Genomic DNA, 11,855 nt, shown 5'->3' on the forward strand with positions numbered 1-11,855 from the left:
AAGGGCTTGTACCTTCTTATACAACATTGTACCATTTTTTTCTGAGAGTGTACCTAATCCCTAACGTTAACCTCAGAACCATCCAAATACAGTGTTGGTAGCATAATCTGATGGGTAGGATAAAATGTCAGGACACCTGTTCACGAATTAATCATTTAACTGGTTCTTCTTAATGAGCCAGTTGAACGAGTCATTAGTCAAATGACAAGTTTAGCAAGATCCCCTCACTCAAGTCCTTGCCTCATGCACCCCCCCACCCCCTAGCACTGAATCAAACAAATGAACAAGTTTGGTTCAGAGTTGGTGATCGCTGATGTGTATGGCAGCATTGGCAGGCATAGTGAGTGGACAGTCATGTAGAGTTTGTGTTTGTTTGGAAGCTTTATGGCATGATGAATTGTCATATAAAATCATATAATTGTCATATAATTGTCATGATGAAATAGCTTAGGCCTATTATCAATTAGGCTATTTGGTTCTCAAATTGGACGCATCCCAAAGAAACCAGTTTTCCAAGAACCGCAGCTGCAACAAGTTTTTGAAACAAGAGTGGAAACCACATTAGCAGTGGTTGTGTATTTGATATTGTGTAATGGTTCCACATACCGGACCAGTTCACTGAAAAGAACCGGTTAAATTGAATGATTCATTCACAGGTAGCCTACTCCATTGCATTTTAAAAACCACTTCGACTTAAGATTTGTGCTGATATATCAATCGAAAGAGGGTTTTTCAAAGAGTGTGAGTGTCATTAAAATACATCTAACCTGCGATTTTTCTTTGATTTACAATGGCTTTTAAAATACACACTGAATTTGCTATGATGAAACTGCAATCCTTCCTAAACGTGAGTCTAAATAAAATGAAGGCAAATAACATTTAACATTTAAATGATAATTTCATTAAGTGTAAATTTAATAGTTATGCAATAAATGTCCTGGAAAATACTGTATGAATATATTTAGAGATAAAAAAAACATTAACATTCCTCTAAATGTTTTGTGGACGGCACAGTGGCGCAGTGGTTTGCTCTGTCGCCTCACAGCAAGAAGGTTGGGCCTGGCTCAGTTGAAAGTCCAAAGACATGTGCTATACGTGAATTGGGTAAGCTAAATTGTCCGTAGTGTGTGTGTGTGTGTGTGTGTGTGTGTGTGTGTGTGTGTGTGTGAATGAGAGTGTATGGGTGATTATAAAGGGACTAAGCTTCATAAATTTATGAATGAATACATTTTTTTGGCCAGCACGGTGGCACAGTGGGTAGCACTGTCGCCTCACAGCAAGAAGGTCACTGGTTTGAGCCTGGGTCAGTTGACAGTCCAAAGCTATAAGTGATTTGTGTAAGCTAAATTGTCTGTAGTGTGTGTGTGAATGAGAGTGCATGGGTGTTTCCCAGTGATGAGTTGCAGCTGGAAGGGCATCCACTGCATAAAACACATGCTGGATAAGTTGGCGGTTCATTCCACTGTGGGGAATATATATATATATATATATATATATATATATATATATATATATATATATATATATATATTTATTTTTTTTTTTTTATATTCTAAAAATGTAACACACAGATAAACCTTGGCAGATAAAGCACTTATTTTTGGTTAATTCAGGTTATTGATAAATTTTCATGTCTTATTTTTTGCTATTTCATATTTCTGTCTTTTTTCCAATCAGACAAATAGATGTCATCACTCTACAGATATTTGCATTTTGGTGACTTTTTTTTTGAAATCCATCAAAAATGAATGCATGTTCATGCATTAACAAGTAAGACGCCACTGAGAGAAATATTTTCTCCCGAATAGGCCTGTGTGTATGAATTTGCAAGTTCTGACAGAATATAGGCTGACAGTCAGAATAGGCTGACAGCTTGATTGATTTCCTCCGAATGTCCCTATTCACTCACTTCTAAGTCAACATGTACAATACAGTATATCCCCTTTACCGTAAACCGCACTTGCAAATCTGTATATCACTGTATAAGTATGACTGTACAGTTTAAAAGGCTGTAATCTGGCATTAGGGCCACTGGTGAAAAAAAATGATGTTTTTCACTTCATTCTGACACATGGATTCATTCATCATGACTAATGATTATTGTTCCGGCACTTGACATTTGAGTCCAAGCTTGAGGAAGAACAATGTTTGTCATGATACATAAATGGCAAAAAAACCTGATGAATGTACACAAAGTAAACAAACATCTGAAAAAGAAAATGGCTTTAAATGTCAATCTTTAGAACTGCCGCACACTGTAAGAAACGATTAGTTACGTTACTTAAAAAAAGTGAATAAACCCATTGCCTTAAAAGCGACAAGCTGACTTAATTTAAAAAGTGAGTAAATCTGTACACTATAAAACCAGACAGTCACTTTATCAAATGAAATGAGTGTAGTTAACTCAAAATTTACTGAAAGTTGAAAACAATGTTGAACTCAGTGTTGAAGGTAATGAGTTCATTAAATACCTCATTAATTCAATTTAAATACTCATATAAACTAGTTTTTAATTCAAATGGTTTGTAGCAATCAGTTTCCTCAAATAGTTTGAGTTGCCGTAACTTGGTTTTACAGTACTGTTTGAGTTCTCATTTATTGGGTTTTCCTGTGCTCAAATTGCTTTGTTTACTCAATTGGATTAAGTTGACAGTACTCATTAGGATTTGTTTTTGAACTTAAATGGTTTGTTGCAATCTGTTTTTTCAAATGGTTTGAGTTACCTTAACTTATTGGGTTTTACAGTGTATGTTATGCACTGTAAATAGTATTTAGTTGACTTTGCTTTAAAAAAAGTCATTAAACCTGTAAATGAACTGTGTGCTTATAGAAATTTAAAATCTTATTCTTTAGAACTGTCGCACACTGTACACAGCAATTAGTTACTTTAATTAAAAAGTGAGTAAACTCATTGTTACAACAACTTGGAACTATTAGCTTGACTTAACTTTTTTATATTTATTTCACATTTTGATAGTTATAGTTCATTTACAGGTTTAATCACTTTTTTATTTAAGTAAAGTCAGGTAATTGCTTTAGCAGTGCGTGTACGTAATAGAGGCTAAATGATTTAATAGTTTATTAAGAAAATACTTTAAGTGGCACCTAACCAATGCAAACATTCAGTTTACACAATAGATGGAATCTCTTTAAACCACAAATTATTTTTCACAGGTTTTAAGGTCAGGGGTGTGATAGCAGGTTTTCAGTCAATGGTTTTCATCTGCATCTGGGCACAGGCGGGTCTCTGCTCACATTCCATCTATTCACTGGAACTGGAAACCTGACACCGTGTGGGATGCAACAACACTATATAAGACAATCGTTAGTTCAATTAGTTTAGATGCTTGGCGTCCACACTGAGGAACATCCAGCTTCTACAGACCTTCTCGCTCAGCCATGACGATGCATCGCAGCAGTAAGACTCATCAGAAGTTCAGCTCTCAGAGTGTGTTCGCGTCGGCTGGAGGTTCCTCTGGTGGACTGGTCATGAACGGTTTTGGGAGCTCAGGCGGCTCTTTGTCTTTTGGTGGGAAAAACTTTAGTAGCTCTTCAGGCTTCGGTGCTCGCATCTCCAGATCTTTGTCCACTTCATCTTTGGATATGACTGGGAATGAGGCCATTCTGTGCGTCAGTGAGAAGCAAACAATGCAGAACCTCAATGACCGTCTCGCATCTTACCTGGAGAGGGTAATATAACTTATTTCAAACTTGACATTGTAACAGAATATGTTAAATATTTTTACATGTCCCTGCAAATATATAAAACTATTCTCTAAAAAATCTGACCAGAATATTAAAATAATAAATAATTTTCTTGAATATTTATAGTCATACACAGATTAAAATGTTTGTTATACTCTAAATATTCTGAGTTGTTGTTCCCCAATGTTTATGGTCAAATATGGACAAACGGTTGGGTTAGAAAGTATAATTTAAATTGAATTACAAAAGAACCCAACATTGGGTTTGTCCACATCTGTCCCAACGTTGGGTTGCAATAACCCAACATTTTTAGTCTATTATTATTCATATTATTCTTCTTTTTCACCATTTGTCACCTTGTTTTATGAAAGAGTTACTAACAATAAAATATATTTACGTAACTGTATGTTAATATATATTTTAAGTAACATTATAGAAGTAAAGTCCTATTATTCTGTGTTAGTTAATTGAACAATATTAACTAGCAATGAGGTATATAATAAGTTAGAGCTTTAAGTAATATTTGTTAATGTTCATGTTGAGTTCATATTAGATTAGAACCATTAAGTAATGCAAACAGATGCTGCATGGTTTTATTAATGTGTTTATTAAAAGCTGAAGTTGATGTTAAAAAAGATTCATACTTGAGAACTATTTATTTATTGTTAGTAATGTAATTTTATAGTGTACATCCCTCCAAAATGCTGGGTTGTTTTAACCCAGTGTTGAGTCCAGAAATGGACAAACCCAATCATTAGGTTTCAAAATGTACTTAAATTGAACAACAACAACAAAAAAAAAACAGTGTATTTTTTAGTGTAGTATCCCCCCTCCCCAATTTACAATTTTAAGCTGCAAATTACTACATTATATCTAGAGAAGAATGTGCTTTTGACTTCTATCTAGTCTTGTCTTTAATGATTTTCTGAGAATTCTGTTTGCTTTGTGTTTAAGGTGCGCTCTTTAGAACAGGAGAACAAGAAGCTTGAGCTCCAAATTAAGGAGTTTTATGACAGCAAGAGCCCTCTGCAGAGCAAAGACATGAGTGCTTACTTCAAAACCATTTCAGAGCTCCGTGCACAGGTAAAGCTCCTGTCAGTCATCAGAAAGAGCACACCCCTGAAATAACTGAAATGTCATCAGATGCCTCACCTTGTGCCATTATGCCATGTTTGTGTTTTCAAATATCACAGATTCAACAGGGCAATCCTGTTTATGCGCTGCTGACATTTCTCCTTTTCTCTCTATGTAAAGCATTTATGTAATTCATTGTGCTCATTTGAATTGATTTTAACCACACATTTCCTTATAGATTCATGGACGTTGTTTGGAAAACGCAGAGCTCCATCTGAAGCTGGACAACATCAGGCTTGCAGCTGAAGACTTCCACATTAAGTACGTGATGTGTACGGAAATACTGTCAGCTTTTTACAGTAAAGATTTCATTTGAATTTTGAGAAGAACTTTTCAAAATGATCATAGTTCAATTCAGGTTGCTTCATCTTAAAAGAATAGTTCACCTAAAAAAAGAAAATTTACTCACTATGTTCTCACTCTCAAGTAGTTCCAAAGCTTTGTAGTTTCAAAGTTTCTCTGTTGAATACATAAGAAGATATTTTGAAGAATGTTAGGAACCGGTAACCATTGACTGCGATAGTAGAAAAAAAGACATTTACTATGGAAGTCAGTGATCACCAGTTTCCAACAATTTTCAATCTAACATTTAGCTAACAACAGAAAAACAGAAAGTCAAAAAGGTTTGTGCCTAGTGAAGGGTGTGTAAATGATGACAGAATTTTCACTTTTGGATGAACTATCCCTTCAAAACACAATGAGTTTTTATGAATTCATGAGTTTCTATTGAATACAAAAGAAAATATCTTTATAAAAATGTTGGAAACCTGTAAAATTGACTTCTAAAGTACTTTTTCCTACAATAAATGTCAATGGATACCAGGTTCCAACATCCTCCAAAATATTGTCTTCAAATTATTGCGTTCAATAATAAAAAAAAAAACTCATTATTGTTTTTAATAGTGAGTTCATCTTCATTTTGGAGTAAACTGCTTTTAAGGACGACATCTTAAATAATAGAATCCTTTTTCTTCCTTGGCTGTTCAGGTATGAAAGTGAATTGAACATGCGTACAATTGTGGAAGCAGATTCCGCTCGACTTCGAGGAGTTCTGAGTGAGATCAAACTGTCCATTGGAGACCTGCGGAGCCAGTTCACTTTACTGCAAGAGGAACAGGTGTACCTTAAGAAGAACCACAAAGAGGTTACCTTACTATTTCATCCTAACTATTTCGTCTAGACCACAGGTGTCAAAGCCAGTTCCTGGAGGGCTGGAGCTCTGCACAGTTTAGTTTCAACTCTAAATTAAACACACCTGATCAAACTAATTGAGTCCTTCAGGCTTGTTTGAAACCTATAGGTGAGTGGGTTGAAGCAGGGTTGGAACTAAACTGTGCAAGACTGTGGCCCTCCAGGAACTGGCTTTGACACCTGTGGTCTAATACAATTACCTTTACATTATGATAGATGATCTTTGAACCTCTTCTTTTCCCCAGGATCTGCATTTGTTGCGAGAACAGCACAGCGGCTCTGTTAATGTGGAGATGGACTGTGCAGATCAATCACATCTTGACGAGGAGCTGCGGGAGATGAGAGCTCAGTATGAGAAGCTAATTGAGAAAAACCGCAGGGAGGCTGAAAGATGGTTCCACAGCAAGGTGAGCCAGTAGGACAAGTTCACGTCTTCCTCTGAAACAAAACAATATGCTTAGACCAAGCAGAGGCTGGTGAGCACTTTTCTGAAAGGCCAGAAAGAGTGGAATGTTATTCATTGTGTCGCTTTTATAAAAGGTAAATCCCCATATAATGATAGCTGTCTAATGGAATGTTTTATTACATGAAATGTATTATCAGAAAAAATGTGATTGTGAAATTCCAGCAATTGTTAGTCTTTATGCTGTCAAAAATGTTAAATGTTTTGTTTTCGTCTGGGATGGGAAGGCAAAGTATTTTAATTCAGTCTGTGAACACATCCAAAGGTCATCCATTACAAAAATGAACAATGGTTTTGCTACAAATAAAGGTAGTTAAACCATGATATCCACAAATCAACCACAGTTAGAATCTAAGGTACACAGTTAGATACACAGTTTTTTATGTAGCATATGGTTACATAGCATATGGTGGTAAAACAGTGGTTATTCAAATGGTAATCAAGTTGGCAAAAACATGGTTACTACATATTTACTATAAAAGATCCAGTACATTATTGGCAATTCACAAATATTGCATGGGTAGGTTTGCACAACAATGCAGGCAGAAATGTTGTCAAAATAATTCCCAGTTACATTAATCCATGAAAATATCAAGAACAATGTATTGCATACATCAGGCCAGTAGTTGGTGATGAAGAAACACTAGATGCCTACAGTACAGTTCAGAGGCCTGTTTCGAGTTGACAATTCCAAATATATCCAACCTGATTAAGATCAGGTTAAGTTGTTTCACAATATCTGATATTCTCTGTTAAATTAATTCTGGATCACATGCACCTTAAAGTGTGACATGACAATCACACAAACCATGGGAGTGTCAGTTTGATTCTTTTCCTGATTCAATTCACTTCTCTGATGAAGATTATATAATGAACACTATAAGGCAGGAATAAACACTGCTGATGCAGAAAATGTTTAAGTAGGAAACTTAAAGATATTATTATTATATCAGTGCAATCAAGCAGCTGATTTTTAAAATGTAGGTTTACATGAATATAAAACCAAAATTATATGCAAATATTTAAAAATCCTTTAAATTTTAGAGCTATTACTAATATTAATTGGTAATTCTAAACAATTAAATATAATAAAATTAAAATTTACATAATATAAACCAATTATTAGCAACAAAAGGCAATTCTGACTTGATATGCTTTTAGTGTAAATGGATTTAATTTGGAGCAAAAAGACACTCAATGACTTGGAGTGGCTTTATCAGATATGTATGTCACTTTTATGATATAAGCTGATTAGTTCACTTTGCAAATAACCCAGAGTAAACCTGCTTCAGAGCAGGGTAGCCTTGTAGTGAAAGGTACCATGGTGACGAAACCCAATCAAAACCAAGCCCGAAAACTTGAGCTTGCTCAATCTTAACCTGAATTTAGATGGGTAAAAACTGTTGCTTTGTTTAACTGGCCTCTGATGTCTTCTATTGTTGCTAAGTACTTCATGTGCTCAGGGGTGTAGCAACCCGGAGAGACGGTGGGATATGTCCCCCTCACTTTTAGAGACAGACCATTTAGAAACAGGTGATTGTTGATTATATGAATGTAAACTTTTGGATCTCATTCAACTGTTCCCTTCACTCTTTTAAATGTCTGATACACCCCTGTATGTGCCTGTAAACTGACACATAATGCACATAGGCATGACATTTCTGTTTTTACAAATGAGATTTTTTGTAGTTTAAACAGAGACGATAGATAACAGCAATGTTTTCAAGAACGTTTTTCAGAGTTTGCATCTGTTATTGTTTTCTGTTTTTAAAATTATATTTAACAAAATGGTGAGTTTTTAACAATTTGTATGATTGCATTTGTGCAATTTTGTCCAATCTTCTTGTTTTGGGTTGAATCATCAGTTCGTTCTGCAGCTCAACGTGAATGAAATGCTTGCAGTATTTTACAATCATGTATTTCTTTTTCCCATTTCAGGCAGAAGTGCTGCAGACTCAGGTGACCACCAGTTCTACTGAAATCAAGACATCTCAGACTCAACTCACTGATCTGAAGAGAACTTTCCAGAGCCTGGAGATAGAACTACAGGGGGTTCTCACTATGGTAAACCCTTGCTTTTCTTTTTCTGAAGAACCTTTCTCTGACAGGAGATATTTGAAGATCTGTTTATTTTTCATGACATACCAATAGTTCCAGATTGTGAGTGTGAATGATACAACAGTTTAGCTGCCTTTTTACTTTTAATTTATCAAGCCAGAAGAAATGTGAGATCCATTTTAAATGGCAATTTCACCTAGAAATTAAAAATTGACCAAGCATTTACTCAGTGTTGTGCTCACTGAAGTTCAGACTACCAGAACCATTGTTGCTGCCTATTGCCAATGGGAAGCAATTTAAGTCACTAGTGGGTGTTAGGATATTAGTGATGCTGATCTGAAATTTTTCAAAAATATGTCCCTGTATGTATGAAGAGAAAATGTGAAATGTTTACAGCAAGCATTTTTTACTCCGTATTTTATCATCACAATAGCTGAGAAAAGATCACATGAGGTCTACCGTTAGAAAGCACTATAGAACTATAGAACTATAGGTCACTATAGAAAGCAGCTCTTAATTTGAATAAAGTTCTCAACATAGCCAACAACATGTCAACGTCCAGTCGCTATCGGTCGCTGTCAGCTCTCCATTGAAATAATTAATTTTTACTGTATTAGATCAGATTAAGCAGCCTCTGTCTTTACAAGCAAATCAGTGAATCACTCATTGAACTGATTTGTTCAAACATGCTGATTCATTATGCCAGACCCAGAATGATAAATTTTGGCTTTCTTGAACAACTATATATAACTAATAAATCTATTTTCAAGTGCAGAGCCCAGAAATAGTAACCAGAAATATATTTATGCTACTCATTGATCATTTATTGTGTACAATTGGCATGAAAACAACATGCTACATAAAATTACAAACAAATACTCATCAGTGCCAAAAGTTCCAAAACTTTATAAGCTTATTTTTTTCTGTTGAACACAAAATTTGATATATTTGATGAATGTTTAAAACAAATATCCATTGACATCCATAGTAGGAAAAACAAACACTACAGAGGTCAGGAGATACTGGTTTCCAACATTCTTCAAAATATTTTGTTTAATCAAACAGGTTTTAAACAAGAATAGGAGTAAGTGAATGATGACAGAATATACATTTTTAAGTGAACTATCGTTTTATTTGATCTTCTCACACAATACACATTCGTTTCCCCCAGAAACAAAACCTGGAGAATACTTTGGCTGATGTGGGCATCCGTTATACGACCCAGCTGAGTCAGCTCCAGTTACGCATAGACCACCTTCAGGAGGAGCTACAGAAACTTAATGCCAACATCCGACAACAGGCTTCTGAGTACCAGATACTCCTGGACATCAAGATGAGGCTGGAGATGGAGATCGCTGAATATAGAAGGCTGCTGGAGGGAGAAACTCAAACGTAGGTGAAACAGATTTGAAACATGTCTTGCTATGCTCAGGTGCATGTGAATGATTTTTTAAGATGTCAGTTAAGTTGCACATCAGCTCATTAGCTAACTGACATTCACAAAATCCAAAAGCAACTTTGAGACCGTGAGTATATTTTTGTGTTTTGTAGGACCGTCATAAGCACATCTTCTTCTTCCATGACAAAAACTATGACAGAAACAGAAACCGTGAGCAAAACAGTGGAGATAATAGAAGAGGAAGGTCAGTGAAATGAAATTCTTTCTTGCCTTCAGCCAGTCGACTGAGAAATGAATGATACTAATAACATAAATGTGTTTGTTGAACCCTTGCAGAGTATAACCCTCATGTGCAGCGCAGAGTGAAGGTCATTGTGGAGGAGCTTGTGGATGGTAAAGTCGTTTCTTCTTCTGTCGAGGAGAAGGTCCATGAAATTAGCTGAGAACGCAACAACAACAAAAAAACAACCCTACATGTAAACTATAATGACAAATGTTAATGGTAAGATTAAAAACACTATAAGATTAAATATTATTTTGGAAATTCTGAGAAAATAAATGGGTATTTTATTCGTAAAGTAAAATTAATGTTTCATGGATAAGATGTGAGCAAGATTCATTTTACAATCATATTGTACCATGCAGCCAACTTTAAGAGTGACTACCTTTATTTTATGACCCTGGTCTTTGTTTTGGTCTCACTGTGTTTTGTATATTCAATGTATAATCACTCAATGTCGATGTCAATTAAACTTTGCTATGAGAGAAATTTCCAGCACTATTGTGGTGTGTATGTAATGCTAACTATGGAACAAAGCCCAGTTGTAGTTGACTTGAATAATTTCTGCATTTTAAAACCAATCACATAACTACTGTAATGTTCATTGACTTTCTGTCAGAGCTGTGTGAAAGTCACTCACTGTTAGTTTTTCTACAAAAGATGTATCTACTAAAACAGCATTTGTTTTTAGTATAAACTCCAAAAATTATGACCAAAACTAGGCATATTGTTTAAGGGCAAACATGTTGAAGATAAGCCAATACACTGTTGATTCCTTACATGATAAGCTTTTCCCCCAAAACCCCAAAAAACTACCTTAAGACTCCTTAAGATTTTTTGTTTGTGAGACTTAACGACATACCTGCAAAGCCTGAGCATTAGCTTTAGATATTCATGTTTTTTTAATCTAAAAGTTGCAGGCTTGCTGTCTTTATGCCTTGGACTCACGCGTTCTAAGAAATTTATCTTTAAGGTTTGATCGCCCTCTGGTGGCTGCCTGCCTACATTATAGGTCAAAAACTCCACTGAATGCAGTGAGGAAGAGAAGTGAGGACAAACTAAGAACAAACATTTCACTTAAAATATTTTTGTCACATCTTAGGCAGTTCTTCAAATCAATCCGATCTATGTTGAAGTTTTTATTTCTCTAAAAAGCTTGATTTTAGTCCCTTATTTTGTTATATGGAAGCAGGGTGTGGTGTTATGATAATGTGCTCGTGATTGGGTCTCCAGGAGTTTGAGCGCGTTGGAACATTTATACCTGCCGTTGCAGCTCATGATCACGACACTCTGCAGATTCATGCAGGGCCAGACAGAATGTGCAGACTTTTTTTTTGCTTTTTCTGCGCAGAATATTGTAAAAAAAAAAAATAAAATCTGCTGACTTATGTGGAATGATTTTGAGTGTATCATAACTAAAAACGTAAAAATATATTCAAAAATTATACATTTTTAACTGTATTGTAAGTAAATCATATGAACGTTTTCATATTAGTCAATAATATTACTGAAAAAAACTATAAATATAAATAATAAATATAAAGTTACACACATTTACACACAACTAAACTCAATGATGGGCTGAAAATCTGCAGAAATCTGTAGATTTCTGCATGCGCAGATTC

General features: G+C 35.2%; 1 protein-coding gene across 1 annotated transcript; it reads left to right on the forward strand.

Moving 5' to 3' along the window:
- Window positions 1-3,357: 3,357 nt before the first annotated feature.
- Window positions 3,358-10,719, forward strand: krt99 (keratin 99). Its single transcript, XM_056468060.1, has 9 exons — window positions 3,358-3,690; window positions 4,660-4,788; window positions 5,018-5,100; window positions 5,827-5,983; window positions 6,276-6,437; window positions 8,432-8,557; window positions 9,723-9,943; window positions 10,103-10,194; window positions 10,287-10,719. Exons 1-9 carry the CDS (start codon window positions 3,400-3,402, stop codon window positions 10,391-10,393), a joined length of 1,368 nt encoding a protein of 455 aa, XP_056324035.1. The 5' UTR covers window positions 3,358-3,399; the 3' UTR covers window positions 10,394-10,719.
- The last annotated feature ends 1,136 nt before the right edge of the window (window positions 10,720-11,855 follow it).

This window comes from Danio aesculapii, chromosome 11 (assembly GCF_903798145.1).
Source record: "Danio aesculapii chromosome 11, fDanAes4.1, whole genome shotgun sequence".
Taxonomy (NCBI): domain Eukaryota; kingdom Metazoa; phylum Chordata; class Actinopteri; order Cypriniformes; family Danionidae; genus Danio; species Danio aesculapii.